The 16394-nt window shown below is 67.2% G+C and overlaps 1 protein-coding gene across 2 annotated transcripts; it reads left to right on the forward strand.

The window, feature by feature from the left end:
- Window positions 1–198: 198 nt before the first annotated feature.
- On the forward strand, window positions 199–16394 carry LOC106731636 (transmembrane protein 72). Of its 2 annotated transcripts, XM_075934672.1 has the most exons (5): window positions 2036–2257; window positions 7998–8064; window positions 8777–8848; window positions 10332–10471; window positions 15979–16394. In XM_075934672.1, exons 1-5 carry the CDS (start codon window positions 2188–2190, stop codon window positions 16392–16394), a joined length of 765 nt encoding a protein of 254 aa, XP_075790787.1. In that variant the 5' UTR covers window positions 2036–2187. The 2 variants fall into 2 exon arrangements, with proteins under 2 accessions (XP_075790788.1, XP_075790787.1); XM_075934673.1 differs by lacking the exons at window positions 2036–2257; window positions 8777–8848; window positions 10332–10471 and adding an exon at window positions 199–354.

Genomic DNA, 16394 nt, shown 5'->3' on the forward strand with positions numbered 1-16394 from the left:
GGCTTTTCCATTAATATCTGTTGCTTGGTTACAGTGGATATGAGCTTTCCGGTCGCCAACCGGTATGACAGTCACTCCCTGGAACGTCTCGTCTGGGTGCTCTGCTGAGGCTAGGAGACCCCATGCTCCGCACACTGACTTACAGCGTAACAACAGCCGGGCTGGGTCCCACCAAAGGCCCATCTGGCCCAGTGTCCCGTCTGCCGCCAGTGGCCAATGCCAGGTGCACCAGAGGGGGTGAACAGAACAGGGAACCATCCAGGGATCCCTCCCCGGCGTCTGGCGAGCCGCTCACCCCCTGCCCCTGGCGATGGGACACCCTGTGTGCCGCGGGTGACACCGCTGGACTGTAAGGTGAGCTGACACCTTGGCGGGCTCCCCACACGGCAATTCGCTTCAGCGCCTGACCTTGGCGAGGGCGGGAGCCACCTTGCCGTTTGCACACAGGTGTTTTCCGCCCAGCCGCCCTGCAGCTGCTGCAATGATTAACCGGGGCCTCCGAAACCAGCAAGGGGGGAGCCGCGGAGCCGGCCCGCAAGGCACCGTGGGCACAGGGCTCCCCCGGGTGCCCTGACCCTGCAGGGACAGAGCAGCCGGCTGGGCAGGAGTCAGGGGCTCGCTCACATTCCCCCCTTGGGCATCTTCCTGGGGGGTGGCAAAGAGGGCGGTTCCTCCTCGCCATCCATGCCACCCTTTGCTGCCAGCTGGGGCTCCCCTCTGCTGTGGGGCTCACGGGCATGGGGTGTCCAGCGCCCCTGCATCCAGCCACCGCTGCTCTGCCCTGGGCCCCCATCCGTGTGTGCTGAGACGCCCCTGCGCCCACCTTGCCTGGCGCTTGCATGGGGCCGGCCCAGCAGCAGCGCGCGAGTCCTGTCCCCTCCTCGAGGTGCAAGCAGGTTTGAACAGGCCGCAGAGACCCACCCTGGGGCACAAGGGCTGGCCCCATCCGAGGCAGGCAGCCGAGGGGCGGTTCAGGACCCTACAGCCTGCTCTGGCCCGGCTCAGCGCCCCATGGGGCACCGGCGCTGCCAGCGCGGTCACAGTGTACCCCAGGGTTCTCCCAGCCCCCCACAGGGAGCTGGGCTCCGGCGCCGGGGCAGGGGCGTGTTGGCGCGAGTGCCCTTTGAAGCGCCGACCACTCGCGTGGGCAGGACACGAGCCCCACAGATCTGGTTCTGGTCCGGCCCCTCGCTGCGCCCGCTCCGACGGTGCCCTTCAAAGCGTGGCCTGCCCCAGGGTGGGTCTCTGCGGCCTGTTCAAACCTGCTTGCACCCCGAGGCGGGGGACAGGACTCGCCTGCTGCTGCTGGGCCGGCCCCAGGCAAGCGCCAGGCAAGGGGGAGCCGGCCCGGGTGGGCGCGGGGGGGGGGTCTCAGCGCACACGGATGGGGGGCCCAGGGCAGAGCAGCACGGGGCACAGCGGGGCAGCTTTGGGCTCCTGCCCGTGACCTGCCCCTGGACTGGACACGTGGCCCCGGAGCCTCCTCTCGTGTGACGCCAGGGCCCTGTGCAGGCGCCAGCGGGCGCACGGGGCGAACGCTCTGCTCCCCAGAGCGGACCGGGGGCTCCGGCTTTGTCTGTGGGGGAGGCCAGATCCAGTGGACTCGCCAGCCCGACGCGCACCCATTTCCCTCCCCGGCTCTGCAGGGCCAAGGGTTGAGTGCCTGGCCCTGCGCCTCCCCCACGAGAAGTGTGGGATGCCCCCCGGCAGGGAAACCCTCGGCCAGTGGCCTGTCCACACAGAGCAGGTGGCTTTGGGTCTCTAGGACACCCTGGGTCCCTCAGGAGCTGCCAGCAACATGCCGCTGTGGAGCGGAGACCAACCCCCCCCAACACACACACACGTGGCTAATCTGAGCTGCCGGAGCGGCAGGCGCATTAAGGCCGTTGGGTGGCATTGAATCCGAGTGCTCTGCCCCTGCCAGGGGAGGAGAAAGGCACCGTGGGCCCTGCTGCGGCCGGTCCCCTGGGCAATCATTAATCGCAGCCCTCCAAACAATGCGGGAGAGCCAGCAGCGGCCCGGAGAACGCCAGCCCTCCCCGGGAGCTGGAACGGGCAGCGCCGACCGGTTCCCCGGCACAGCACTTTGTGCCCCGGCCAGCCCCTGAGCCAGGAGGGGCCGGTGCTTGGGAGGGCCGAGCGGGGCGGCAGACGGCTGGTGGCACGAGGCGGTCGCCCCCCGCAGCCATGGAGCCCGGGGTGTGTTGGACTGCGCTGGAGTACACCTGCCGGCTGCTGGGCGTCGCCACGGCAGCGGGTAAGCCGCCTTCGGGGTGGGGTGCTCGGCAGCGGGAGAACACAGCTGGGGGTCCGGAGGCCTGGCTTCTGTGCCTGCCCCGGCGGTGCCCCCCGTCTGCGTGATGGGGATACTGGACCTCGGGGCCTAGGAAGCGATGCGGGAGGTGTCGCTGCATGCCAAAGGGCGCAGCCTTCCCCCCACAGCCCCGCCCGCGGTCACAGACTGACTCCCACGCGCTGTGGGGGGGCTCAGCCAAGCTTGGACGCTGGGGGCCCCGTGGCCAGAGGGGGAGTTAGCTCCCTAGGGCAGGGGCTGGGACAGCGCACCGTGGCGGGACCGTGGAAGGGGCTGAGAGAGAGTCTCCAAATCCCGAGCAAAGCCGTGGGGAAGGCGGCCCTGACGAGCTGTCCTGAGCGGAGCCCCGGCCCTGCGAGAGATGCTGAGGCCCCGTTGCTCTCTGCCTTCCTCCAAGCTGCGGGAGAGCAGATTCGGGGAGCTGTTCACTCTGTCCTCACCATGCGAAGCTCCTACGCTCCCCCCACCCTGCTTCCACGGCTCCCTGCGGGGCCCCCAATGGGGAGAGCTGCAGAGGGGCTAGGTGAGCAGGCGCCCCCAAAGCTGCATCTGCAGGAAAGCACCCCGGCTCACCCCAATAGTGGGGAAGAGCTGTTGCAGATAAGAATTGCTGCATTGTGGCTGTTGGGGGGGGGGTTAGTGCAAATGGGCCAAGCCGGGGTCCGGCACCAAAAATCCTATTCATGGCACTGGCACTGATTTGCTGGGGCCTTGGGCGAGTCACTTAATCGTGCTGTGCCTCAGTTTCCCTAGCTCTGTGCCTCAGTTTCCCCACCTCTAAAGCAGGGTGCATCGGAAGTTCTTGGCTGGAGGGTGCGGCGGTGCAGCATCTCACTAGAGCTAGTGCGTGGGCCCCATTGGAAGACCCTGCTTCGTTGCAGATCCTAGTTTGTGGGAACAGGGTGTTGCTTTCTCACATCCCTCGGCATTTGCCGTGGGAGCAGCAGTGGCTCCGGAAGGCACCCCGCACAGCCCTGGGGTTACAGGGGGGCAAGAGACAGAGGGCAGCGCAGTCCTGGGGCTGAACACATGGAGGGGTCGTACCCCAGGACGCTGGCTGCTTGCAGTTTTGAGATGTCTCGCTGGGCCGTGATCCTTCTCTCTCATTGTGTGGGGCATTACATTGGCTCCTCTGCACGTCAGCCCCCTAAAACGTGGGAACTGCCGTGGACTGGGCTGCAGAGCCCTGGGGGTTTCCATCTCTCTGCTCCGGGGCCTGCCCGGCACCCCCTGCCTTTCCCAAAAGGCCCTGGAAAAAGCCGGGGTCTCCATGTTTCCTTTCTCCCTGCACTGTCGGACGCTGCCACTGGAGGGAGTAGCCCATGTTGTACCGTGTCATATTGGTTTTGCATGTCCACACGACCTCCTTCTCGTGTCGGTGGTGGCCAGCTGTCCAGCCTCTTGCGTAACACCAGAGGGAACATCCCCAAACAATGCCTAGGGCAGATCTCGTAGAAAAACGTCCAGTCTCGATTTAAAAATTACCAGTGCTGAAGAATCCACCGCCACCCTGGGTCCACTAGTGGGTGGTTAATTGCTCTCCCTGTTCAAAACCGGATGCCTTATTTCCAGCGGGAATCTGTCTAGCTTCAGCTGCCAGCCACTGGATGGAGTTACACCGTTCCCCGCTGGATAGAGAACGTATTAAATATTTGGTCCTCATCCTCTAAGCAAGGCCTCCCTTGAGGTCACATATTGAGACCTAACCGTTAGCCGATTTTTAATCCATGTAACGTCTGCCCTGTAATCTTATACCCGTCTGCTTCTTTTAATCAAAATGTCCTGCTGTCAGTTACCTTGCAGAAGTCTCAGAGGGGTAGCCGTATTCCTTGCTTTTAAAGTTACAGACCAGTAGTCCTGAGCCACCTTGGGAGACTAACCGAAATATGTGGAATCAGGAGCTTTCGTGGGCAAAACCCACTTCCTCAGATGAATTGGAGTGGAAATAACAGAAACTGAGAGAGAGAGAGAGAGATCAACAGCAGAAGAAGTACCTGTCAATAGGACTGGTGTTAATGAGGCTAATTAAGTGGGCTGGATGTGTCCCATACATAGCTTTTGATGCGGAAATGCAGATATTAAAGGCAGGAGAAATTGCCTCTTTATTATGTCAACCCTATTCCCGTTATTTACCAAATTTGGTAATCTCATCCAAAAAAGCTATCATTTGACAGGGCCTATTTTCCATAAGCCTATGTGTTGTTTCGCCTTAATTATATCCTCCTTCTTTAATTCTTTATTGAAGGTTGTATTAGCTACTCCATTATCTTGTCAGGCTGGGAGGCTTAGATTTATCCAGGGCATGCCATTTACCCCTTTACAAAAATGTCACTTGGCCTTTCTTTCTATCTTCCAGAACTTCCCCAGTGCTTCAAGAATGTACTGTGAAACAAAATGAACTGTCCACTTAGCTCCTTGGTCAGCTCTTTTTAAACTCTTGGATGATCTCAGGGTCCGCTGATTTAAAATGTCTGACTTGAGATGTTTCTGTTGAACGTGTTCCAGAGATGCCAGTGACCTGGACAGAGGGCTATCATTACCATATGAGAAAACAGTATAATCTGTTTTCCCAAATTACAGAAAGGAAAATTAATTAACATTCCTGCTTTTTTCTGCATTATTATTAATAATTCTACCCATTACATCTACCATTGGGCCAACACCATTGTCAGGATCCTTTTTGTTTCTAATATAGTTTAAAACCTCTTTCTTACTGTCCTTAGTTGTGCTGGCCAATTATTTCTTTTGTGTCCTTTTGCTTCCCACATCAGTTGTCTACAATTCCTAAATTCTGATTTATATTAATTATTGATAGAAATGTAGCCGTGTTAGTCTGGGGTAGTTGAAGCAAAATGCAGGACACTTTTTAAAGTGCTACATTGTCCTGCATTTTGCTTCATATTAATTATTAACACTCTCCCCTTTCTTCCATTTAGAGGTATAACTGGCTTGTGTGCACTACTGCTCTCTGTAGACAGGAACCCAAACCTGTGCTCTAGACCCTAGACTGCTGACAGTGATTCTCTGTTAGAGGGAGTGGAAAGGACCTGTGATTTTGGAGCAGGAGTATTTAGGTTCTAGCCATTGTTTCTAGAACCTAGCTGCGCTCTTAGCACAAAGTTCATTGGCTCAGCTCGGACTCCCCGCAGGTGTGGTTGTGTTGCGTATTACACACCAATCCCACCCGTCCATGCAGGGGTTAACAAGGCAGACTGGAGCTGCTCCTCCCTACAAGCCAATGAAGGGTCTCCATGCGTTCAGACCCTAATCCACCTTCGTGCTTAATCCCCCGCCTGGCCGTGCTGGCCGAGGGGCCCTGCTGCACAGCACGGAGCAAAAAGCTCATTCCAGCCGGCTAAGCCGCCTGCCTGTCTTTGTGCTTTTCGGGTGTTTGGTAAGTGGCATTATCGCCATGGCTACAGCCGCTATTGGCATGGCTGGCATGCTTCCCCCGCTGCTACTGAGCAGCCCCCCTAGGTGACCAGGGCAGGCGGCCGAGGCTGGGGACTGGCCGTTCCAGGGAGGACAAGCACCGTAGGCGTGCGGAGGATGCTATGGAGGATGGCTGGCAGCGATCCCACTCCTTTTGTCCATCCCTGAACAGAATGTATTTTCTTATGAGCACCAAAGTGGGAGGCGCGTGCGACACGGAAGGGACGTGCGATTCGTCAGCTTCATATTAGTGCCCATAACAAAATTCCTGTGTAGGGGGGGGCAGGGGTTCTGAGTCGGGGTGTAGGGTGGGGCTGGGGTTGAGGGGCTCAGGGCTAGGACAGAGGGTTGGGGTGCAAGGGATCTGGCTGGAGGTGCAGGCTCTGGGGATGAGGGGATTAGTGGGGGGGGGCTCCTGGCTGGGGGAGGGGCTCGGGGCTGGGATTTGGGGTGCAGAAGGGAGTCCAGGCTCTGGGCTGGGATTTGGGGTGCAGGAGGGGCACAGGCTCTGCACTGGGGTGCAGGCTTACCTGGGCAGCTCCCTGCTGGTGACGGCGAGTGGCCTTTTTCCTCAGCTCAGTGCCCGGGTGTCCCCCGCCGTCCCTGGCAGCTCCATGCTGGGAAGAGAGCTCTCCGTGCTGCAGCCCTGAGCCCCTGTGCCAGGCTTAGGGGCAGCTTGGGGGGGAGGGGAGCTGGACGCAGACCCAGGCGAAGATGTTCTGGGTCCCAGTCACGGGGCCTTGGAGCACCCCCTGCAGAAAGGCGAATCCCCCTTGCACTGGCCCCGCTCCAGAAGGAGGCCGAGGTGCCTCCCTGTGCTGGGAACAGGCCAGTTAGTCGTTCCCTACGGCCCTGCTCAGGGTTGGCTCGCCACCGGCGCGGGGGCTCCCGCCAGTCGTCCGCCTGCCCTGGCCCTCGCTCGGGCGGGCCGTAGAGTCCTGGGGCTCAGGCCGATGGCCGTTCAAAGGCCCGGCCCTTGTTCGATCTCCTCAGCCGGCAATGGGTCACCTACCCCTGAGCCGCTTCCTGCTTCCCCCAGGGGCCCGTCTCGCTCGATCCTCGTCGCTCCGGATCGGCAGGGGGCACTGGCGCTGGCGGGGCGTCCATTGGCTCCGGCTGCGGGTCCAACCACGGGCCGGGCGGCCCAGCCACTTCTCCTCTCAGCGGCGGTACGGCTGAGCCTGCCTCCTGCCCCGGCCCCGGCAGACGGGCGGCTCCGGCAATAGGGAGCAGGCCGAAGCCAGGCAGAGGTAGCCGCGGCCGACCCAGCGGCCGGTCGCCCGGCACAGCACCGTGGGAAGGCGAACAGACGGCAACGCCCCGCGTGCAGCCACGGCACAGGGCACTGACCAGCCGGCCTCAGGCGCCAGCGAGCCGCGAGCCAGCCCCTCCCCTGGCCTGCAGCCCCCAGCGCCCGTCCTCGCCCCCTCGAGGAAGGGCCGTGCCCAGGAGGCCTGGCCAGGATGGGAGCCAGGCGCCCGTATCCGGCGCCACTGTGGTTGAGCTGCGGAGGAGGCCGCCAAGGGGGCTGTGCGGATGGTGGCCAGGCATTGCCACATCCAGGGCGGGCCCCTCTGCCATGCCCAGGCTGGTTGATGCTCTCACCAATAGCCAATGCTTCCCTGGAGGCACAGGGCCAGCTGCCCTCCCACGGCAGCCGCTGTTGGTGGCACAAATGCTGCGGGAGGATTGCTGGGCCCTGCCACCCCACAACTGGGTCTGCCCAGGTGCAGGGTCTGGGGCCTTTGGCCTGTCAAGCCCTTTGGCTGCAGCTGCTATGGGGCAAGGGCCTGGCGGGGTACCCGGGGGGTGAATGCTGAGTGTGGAGGCTTGGCTGACGGGCCTGCCCCCTGCCCTGAGTGTCATCGGCTGAGTGGTGTGGGGCTGGGCTGCTGGCGAGGCCATGGGGCAGCCCCGCCCTGGGAGGGGGACACCAAGGCCAAGACAGGCCCCACTGACAACCCCAGCTCAGGGTGTTTCCAACGCAGGGAGTCCCAATGCCCTAGGCAAAGTGGGGGAGCAGCAGCACTACCCCCATTAGGGAAACTGAGGCACGGAGCGGTGTGGTGATCGGCCAAAGGTCTCTGGCAGCGCCAAGGACGACCGCAGCCCTCTCAGCACTGGACACTCCTGCCTTCCCTCCTCACCCCTCCCACGCCAGGGCTAGCAGGAGGGCAGGCAGGGCGATGCTGGGCGGGCACAAGGCTGGGCGCCAAGCTGCCGTGAGCCCAGGGCTGCCTTCTCTCTGCAGTGCTGGTCGGAGTGGGAGCGGAGACCCTGCAGCGCGGGCAGTTCCAGAGCCTGGCCGTCTATCTGCTGTGAGTAGCGCGGCCCCTCCCACGCCAGTTCCTGGGGCGTGAGCCCCCTGCCCCATGCAGCGGCCGACGGGGAGCAGTCACCGCGGGGACCAGCCCGTCTGGGGAGACACAGGCAGAAGCCCTGCCAGCTCATAAGAACGGCCAGGCTGGGTCAGCCCCAAAGTCCATCCAGCCCAGGGTCCTGTCTGCCGGCAGGGGCCAATGCCAGGTGCCCGGAGGGAGTGAAGGGAACAGGGAACCATCAAATGATCCCCCCGTTATCCATTCCCAGCTTCTCACAGAGGCCAGGGACACCAGCCCTCCCCATCCTGGCTAACAGCCATCGATGGACCTAACCGCCGTGAATTTATCTAGCTCTTTTTTGAACCCTGTCAAAATCCTGGCCTTCCCAACATCTTGTGGCAAGGAGTTCCACAGGTTAACTGTGCGCTGTGTGAAGAAATACGGCCTTTGGTTTGTTTTAAGTCTGCTACCTATTCATTTCATTTGGTGCCCCCTAGTTCTCACATTATGGGATCCACTCTGTGCCATCTGCCCCACAGAGCTGGCCGTGGCTCACTGCACGCCGTGGCCTCCCCTGTGCCACTGCTGGGCCAGAGGGAGCTGGGGCTCTGGTGCCCAACTGGCCAGCACTGGTAGCGCCCCAACCTCATGCTGGCCCCGCCACCCCTTGGCTATGGCCACAGCTGGCCCTCATGGTCCCCCACTTCAGTTTCTCAGGGGCAGCAATTTCCATCTGGGAAGTCTCCTTCTTTGTCTGCCTGCTCCTGGGTGCATGTGGCACGTGAGTACTCCCTGCCCCGGTCCCCAGTGCCCCGCCCCCGCCCCTGCCACGCCCCCAGTGCCCCGCCCCCAGTGCCCCGCCCACGCCCCTGCCACGCCCCCAGTGCCCCGCCCACACCCCTGCCACTCCCCCAGTTCCCCGCCCATGCCCATCCTGCCCACGACCCCAGTGCCCCGCCCATGCCCATCCTGCCCGCACCCCCAGTGCCCCGCCCATGCCCATCGTGCCCACACCCCCAGTGCCCCGCCCGTGCCCCTGCCATGCCCCCAGTACCCCGCCCATGCCCATCCTGCCCACACCCCCAGTGCCCCACCCGTGCCCCTGCCATGCCCCCAGTGCCCCGCCCATGCCCAGCCTGCCCACACCCCCAGTGCCTCACCCATGCCCATCCTGCCCGCACCCCCAGTGCCCCGCCCGTGCCCATCCTGCCCGCTCCCCCAGTGCCCCGCCCTTGCCCATCCTGCCCGCTCCCCCATTGCCCCGCCTATGCCCATCCTGCCCGCTCCCCCAGTGCCCCGCCCATGCCCATCCTGCCCGCTCCCCCAGTGCCCCGCCCATGCCCATCCTGCCCGCTCCCCCAGTGCCCCGCCCATGCCCATCCTGCCCGCTCCCCCAGTGCCCCGCCCATGCCCATCCTGCCCGCTCCCCCAGTGCCCCGCCCTTGCCCATCCTGCCCGCTCCCCCATTGCCCCGCCTATGCCCATCCTGCCCGCTCCCCCAGTGCCCCGCCCATGCCCATCCTGCCCGCCCCCAGTGCCCCGCCCATGCCCATCCTGCCCGCTCCCCCAGTGCCCCGCCCATGCCCATCCTGCCCGCTCCCCCAGTGCCCCGCCCATGCCCATCCTGCCCGCCCCCAGTGCCCCGCCCATGCCCATCCTGCCCGCTCCCCCAGTGCCCCGCCCATGCCCATCCTGCCCGCTCCCCCAGTGCCCCGCCCATGCCCATCCTGCCCGCCCCCAGTGCCCCGCCCATGCCCATCCTGCCCACTCCCCCAGTGCCCAGCCCATGCCCATCCTGCCCGCTCCCCCAGTGCCCCGCCCATGCCCATCCTGCCCGCTCCCCCAGTGCCCCGCCCATGCCCATCCTGCCCGCCCCCAGTGCCCCGCCCATGCCCATCCTGCCCGCCCCCAGTGCCCCGCCCATGCCCATCCTGCCCGCCCCCAGTGCCCCGCCCATGCCCATCCTGCCCACTCCCCCAGTGCCCAGCCCATGCCCATCCTGCCCACGCCCCCAGTGCCCCGCCCATGCCCATCCTGCCCGCCCCCAGTGCCCCGCCCATGCCCATCCTGCCCACTCCCCCAGTGCCCAGCCCATGCCCATCCTGCCCACGCCCCCAGTGCCCCGCCCATGCCCATCCTGCCCACTCCCCCAGTGCTCCACCCATGCCCATCCATGTACACTCTGCCCACCCCACACCCCTGTGCCGCTTACTCTTCCCTGGCTTCTGCCCACCCCAAGCCCACGCCTGCCCCTCTCTCCCCAGCTACCCGCCAGGCTCCCTGGCACACGGCCTCTGGAAACGAGTCAGGCGCCCAGCCAGCTTCCAGAAGTTCCTCGGCTACATGCTGCTCTCGGTTGCCTGCTTCCTGCACCCTGTGCTGGTCTGGCACGTCACCATCCCCGGTGAGCAGCGCGCCCGAACCACACGCTCCAGGGGCCGGGGCAGGGAGTGGGGGCCTGACAGGCTGGGGGACCTTTGTCCCAGCTCTCACGTCTGAGGGTGCCAGGCTGGGGGCCAGGACACAGCTGTGACCTCCGGGGGTGCCAGGCTGGGGGCCAGGACACAGCTGTGACCTCCGGGGGAGCCAGGCTGGGGGCCAGGACACAGCTGTGACCTCCGGGGGAGCCAGGCTAGGGGCCAGGACACAGCTGTGACCTCCGGGGGTGCCAGGCTAGGGGCCAGGACCCAGCTGTGACCTCCGGGGGTGCCAGGCTGGGGGCCAGGACACAGCTGTGACCTCCGGGGGTGCCAGGCTGGGGGCCAGGACACAGCTGTGACCTCCGGGGGAGCCAGGCTGGGGGCCAGGACACAGCTGTGACCTCCGGGGGTGCCAGGCTGGGGGCAGGACCCAGCTGTGACCTCCGGGGGAGCCAGGCTGGGGGCCAGGACCCAGCTGTGACCTCCGGGGGAGCCAGGCTGGGGGCCAGGACACAGCTGTGACCTCCGGGGGTGCCAGGCTGGGGGCCAGGACCCAGCTGTGACCTCCGGGGGAGCCAGGCTGGGGGCCAGGACACAGCTGTGACCTCCGGGGGAGCCAGGCTGGGGGCAGGACACAGCTGTGACCTCCGGGGGAGCCAGGCTGGGGGCCAGGACCCAGCTGTGACCTCCGGGGGAGCCAGGCTGGGGACCAGGACACAGCTGTGACCTCCGGGGGTGCCAGGCTGGGGGCCAGGACACAGCTGTGACCTCCGGGGGTGCCAGGCTGGGGGCCAGGACCCAGCTGTGACCTCCGGGGGTGCCAGGCTGGGGGCCAGGACACAGCTGTGACCTCCGGGGGTGCCAGGCTGGGGGCCAGGACCCAGCTGTGACCTCCGGGGGTGCCAGGCTGGGGGCCAGGACCCAGCTGTGACCTCCGGGGGTGCCAGGCTGGGGGCCAGGACCCAGCTGTGACCTCCGGGGGTGCCAGGCTGGGGGCCAGGACACAGCTGTGACCTCCGGGGGTGCCAGGCTGGGGGCCAGGACACAGCTGTGACCTCCGGGGGTGCCAGGCTGGGGACCAGGACACAGCTGTGACCTCCGGGGGTGCCAGGCTGGGGGCCAGGACCCAGCTGTGACCTCCGGGGGAGCCAAGCTGGGGACCAGGACCCAGCTGTGACCTCCGGGGGAGCCAGGCTGGGGACCAGGACACAGCTGTGACCTCCAGGGGAGCCAGGCTGGGGGCCAGGACACAGCTGTGACCTCCGGGGGTGCCAGGCTGGGGGCCAGGACCCAGCTGTGACCTCCAGGGGAGCCAGGCTGGGGGCCAGGACACAGCTGTGACCTCCGGGGGAGCCAGGCTGGGGACCAGGACCCAGCTGTGACCCCCGGGGGTGCCAGGCTGGGGGCCAGGACCCAGCTGTGACCTCCGGGGGTGCTAGGCTGGGGGCCAGGACACAGCTGTGACCTCCGGGGGTGCCAGGCTGGGGGCCAGGACACAGCTGTGACCTCCGGGGGTGCCAGGCTGGGGGCCAGGACACAGCTGTGACCTCCGGGGGAGCCAGGCTGGGGGCCAGGACACAGCTGTGACCTCCGGGGGAGCCAGGCTGGGGGCCAGGACACAGCTGTGACCTCCGGGGGAGCCAGGCTGGGGGCCAGGACCCAGCTGTGACCTCCGGGGGTGCTAGGCTGGGGGCCAGGACACAGCTGTGACCTCCGGGGGTGCCAGGCTGGGGGCCAGGACACAGCTGTGACCTCCGGGGGAGCCAGGCTGGGGGCCAGGACACAGCTGTGACCTCCGGGGGAGCCAGGCTGGGGACCAGGACCCTGCTGTGACCTCCGGGGGAGCCAGGCTGGGGGCCAGGACCCAGCTGTGACCTCCGGGGGAGCCAGGCTGGGGGCCAGGACACAGCTGTGACCTCCGGGGGAGCCAGGCTGGGGGCAGGACACAGCTGTGACCTCCGGGGGTGCCAGGCTGGGGGCCAGGACCCAGCTGTGACCTCCGGGGGTGCCAGGCTGGGGGCCAGGACCCAGCTGTGACCTCCGGGGGTGCCAGGCTGGGGGCCAGGACACAGCTGTGACCTCCGGGGGTGCCAGGCTGGGGGCCAGGACACAGCTGTGACCTCCGGGGGAGCCAGGCTGGGGATCAGGACCCAGCTGTGACCTCCGGGGGAGCCAGGCTGGGGGCCAGGACACAGCTGTGACCTCCGGGGGAGCCAGGCTGCGGGCCAGGACACAGCTGTGACCTCCGGGGGTGCCAGGCTGGGGACCAGGACCCTGCTGTGACCTCCGGGGGAGCCAGGCTGGGGGCCAGGACCCAGCTGTGACCTCCGGGGGTGCCAGGCTGGGGGCCAGGACACAGCTGTGACCTCCGGGGGTGCCAGGCTGGGGGCCAGGACCCAGCTGTGACCCCCGGGGGAGCCAGGCTGGGGGCCAGGACCCAGCTGTGACCTCCGGGGGAGCCAGGCTGGGGGCCAGGACACAGCTGTGACCTCCGGGGGAGCCAGGCTGGGGGCCAGGACACAGCTGTGACCTCCGGGGGAGCCAGGCTGGGGGCCAGGACCCAGCTGTGACCTCCGGGGGTGCCAGGCTGGGGACCAGGACACAGCTGTGACCTCCGGGGGTGCCAGGCTGGGGGCCAGGACCCAGCTGTGACCTCCGGGGGAGCCAGGCTGGGGGCCAGGACACAGCTGTGACCTCCGGGGGAGCCAGGCTGGGGGCAGGACACAGCTGTGACCTCCGGGGGTGCCAGGCTGGGGGCCAGGACCCAGCTGTGACCTCCGGGGGTGCCAGGCTGGGGGCCAGGACCCAGCTGTGACCTCCGGGGGTGCCAGGCTGGGGGCCAGGACACAGCTGTGACCTCCGGGGGTGCCAGGCTGGGGGCCAGGACACAGCTGTCACCTCCGGGGGTGCCAGGCTGGGGACCAGGACACAGCTGTGACCTCCGGGGGTGCCAGGCTGGGGACCAGGACACAGCTGTGACCTCCGGGGGAGCCAGGCTGGGGATCAGGACCCAGCTGTGACCTCCGGGGGAGCCAGGCTGCGGGCCAGGACACAGCTGTGACCTCCGGGGGTGCCAGGCTGGGGACCAGGACCCTGCTGTGACCTCCGGGGGAGCCAGGCTGGGGGCCAGGACCCAGCTGTGACCTCCGGGGGTGCCAGGCTGGGGGCCAGGACACAGCTGTGACCTCCGGGGGTGCCAGGCTGGGGGCCAGGACCCAGCTGTGACCTCCGGGGGTGCTAGGCTGGGGGCAGGACACAGCTGTGACCTCCGGGGGTGCCAGGCTGGGGGCCAGGACCCAGCTGTGACCTCCGGGGGTGCCAGGCTGGGGGCCAGGACCCAGCTGTGACCTCCGGGGGTGCCAGGCTGGGGGCAGGACCCAGCTGTGACCTCCGGGGGAGCCAGGCTGGGGACCAGGACACAGCTGTGACCTCCGGGGGTGCCAGGCTGGGGGCCAGGACCCAGCTGTGACCTCCGGGGGTGCCAGGCTGGGGGCCAGGACCCAGCTGTGACCTCCGGGGGTGCCAGGCTGGGGGCCAGGACACAGCTGTGACCTCCGGGGGTGCCAGGCTGGGGGCCAGGACACAGCTGTGACCTCCGGGGGAGCCAGGCTGGGGGCCAGGACACAGCTGTGACCTCCGGGGGAGCCAGGCTGGGGGCCAGGACACAGCTGTGACCTCCGGGGGTGCCAGGCTGGGGACCAGGACACAGCTGTGACCTCTGGGGGTGCCAGGCTGGGGGCAGGACCCAGCTGTGACCTCCGGGGGTGCCAGGCTGGGGGCCAGGACCCAGCTGTGACCTCCGGGGGAGCCAGGCTAGGGGCCAGGACCCAGCTGTGACCTCCGGGGGTGCCAGGCTGGGGGCAGGACCCAGCTGTGACCTCCGGGGGTGCCAGGCTGGGGGCCAGGACCCAGCTGTGACCTCCGGGGGAGCCAGGCTGGGGGCAGGACCCAGCTGTGACCTCCGGGGGAGCCAGGCTGGGGGCCAGGACACAGCTGTGACCTCCGGGGGAGCCAGGCTGGGGGCCAGGACACAGCTGTGACCTCCGGGGGAGCCAGGCTGGGGGCCAGGACCCAGCTGTGACCTCCGGGGGAGCCAGGCTGGGGACCAGGACACAGCTGTGACCTCCGGGGGTGCCAGGCTGGGGGCAGGACCCAGCTGTGACCTCCGGGGGTGCCAGGCTGGGGGCAGGACCCAGCTGTGACCTCCGGGGGTACCAGGCTGGGGGCCAGGACACAGCTGTGACCTCCGGGGGTGCCAGGCTGGGGGCCAGGACACAGCTGTGACCTCCGGGGGTGCCAGGCTGGGGGCCAGGACACAGCTGTGACCTCCGGGGGAGCCAGGCTGGGGGCCAGGACACAGCTGTGACCTCCGGGGGAGCCAGGCTGGGGGCCAGGACCCAGCTGTGACCCCCGGGGGAGGCAGGCTGGGGCCAGGACACAGCTGTGACCTCCGGGGGAGCCAGGCTGGGGGCCAGGACACAGCTGTGACCTCCGGGGGTGCCAGGCTGGGGGCCAGGACACAGCTGTGACCTCCGGGGGTGCCAGGCTGGGGGCCAGGACACAGCTGTGACCTCCGGGGGTGCCAGGCTGGGGGCCAGGACACAGCTGTGACCTCCGGGGGAGCCAGGCTGGGGGCCAGGACCCAGCTGTGACCTCCGGGGGTGCCAGGCTGGGGGCCAGGACACAGCTGTGACCTCCGGGGGTGCCAGGCTGGGGGCCAGGACACAGCTGTGACCTCCGGGGGAGCCAGGCTGGGGGCCAGGACCCAGCTGTGACCTCCGGGGGTGCCAGGCTGGGGGCCAGGACACAGCTGTGACCTCCGGGGGTGCCAGGCTGGGGGCCAGGACCCAGCTGTGACCTCCGGGGGTGCCAGGCTGGGGGCCAGGACACAGCTGTGACCCCCGGGGGTGCCAGGCTGGGGGCCAGGACCCAGCTGTGACCTCCGGGGGTGCCAGGCTGGGGGCCAGGACCCAGCTGTGACCTCCGGGGGAGCCAGGCTGGGGGCCAGGACACAGCTGTGACCCCCGGGGGTGCCAGGCTGGGGGCCAGGACCCAGCTGTGACCTCCGGGGGAGCCAGGCTGGGTGCAGGACCCAGCTGTGACCTCCGGGGGAGCCAGGCTGGGGGCAGGACACAGCTGTGACCTCCGGGGGAGCCAGGCTGGGGACCAGGACACAGCTGTGACCTCCGGGGGTGCCAGGCTGGGGGCCAGGACACAGCTGTGACCTCCGGGGGTGCCAGGCTGGGGGCCAGGACCCAGCTGTGACCTCCGGGGGAGCCAGGCTGGGGGCCAGGACACAGCTGTGACCTCCGGGGGAGCCAGGCTGGGGGCCAGGACACAGCTGTGACCTCCGGGGGTGCCAGGCTGGGGACCAGGACACAGCTGTGACCTCCGGGGGTGCCAGGCTGGGTGGGGGCCATGGCCGGGCTGTAACAGCCAGGAGGGGCCAGGGCCCAGTCTCGTCTCTGCCTGACGTGCCGCCTCTCCCCAGGCTCCATGCTGGTGCTGACCGGCCTGGCCTACTTCCTGCTGAGCAAGCGGCGCAAGAGCCCGGCACACGGGGCGGCGCAGGGGCCCCGGGAGCTGTACGTGGAGCCCTGCGCCGTGGACCCCGGCGGCGACGCCGAGCAGACCTTCACCTTCCCCAGGGGCCGCAGGCAGCAGCGCCCCTCCCTGCTGGGCCGCGTGCAGAACTCCCTGAGGGGCAGCGAGGGGCCCGCCCCGCCCGGCCTGGCCAGGCAGGTGCACTTCCAGGAGGCGCTGGTGAGGATCATCCCCGCCGTCAGCGAGAGCCAGGCCGAGGGGGAGAGCGAGGCCGAGGAGACCACGTCCGACACGGCCCCCATCCTCGGGCCCCTGGACTCCCCGCTCCTGGTCACGCCGCTCGGTGCCACAGGCCCGTTCTGA

This window comes from Pelodiscus sinensis, chromosome 8 (genome assembly GCF_049634645.1).
Source record: "Pelodiscus sinensis isolate JC-2024 chromosome 8, ASM4963464v1, whole genome shotgun sequence".
Classification (NCBI taxonomy): Eukaryota; Metazoa; Chordata; order Testudines; family Trionychidae; genus Pelodiscus; species Pelodiscus sinensis.

Bases quoted from the DNA above. Each gene is read 5' to 3' on its own strand.
- LOC106731636 (XM_075934672.1), top strand. From the start codon at position 2,188: ATGGAGCCCGGGGTGTGTTGGACTGCGCTGGAGTACACCTGCCGGCTG. The intron at 8,065-8,776 runs GTGAGTAGCGCG...CCCCCACTTCAG, and splicing joins AGCCTGGCCGTCTATCTGCT to TTTCTCAGGGGCAGCAATTT. The intron at 10,472-15,978 runs GTGAGCAGCGCG...GCCTCTCCCCAG, and splicing joins CTGGCACGTCACCATCCCCG to GCTCCATGCTGGTGCTGACC.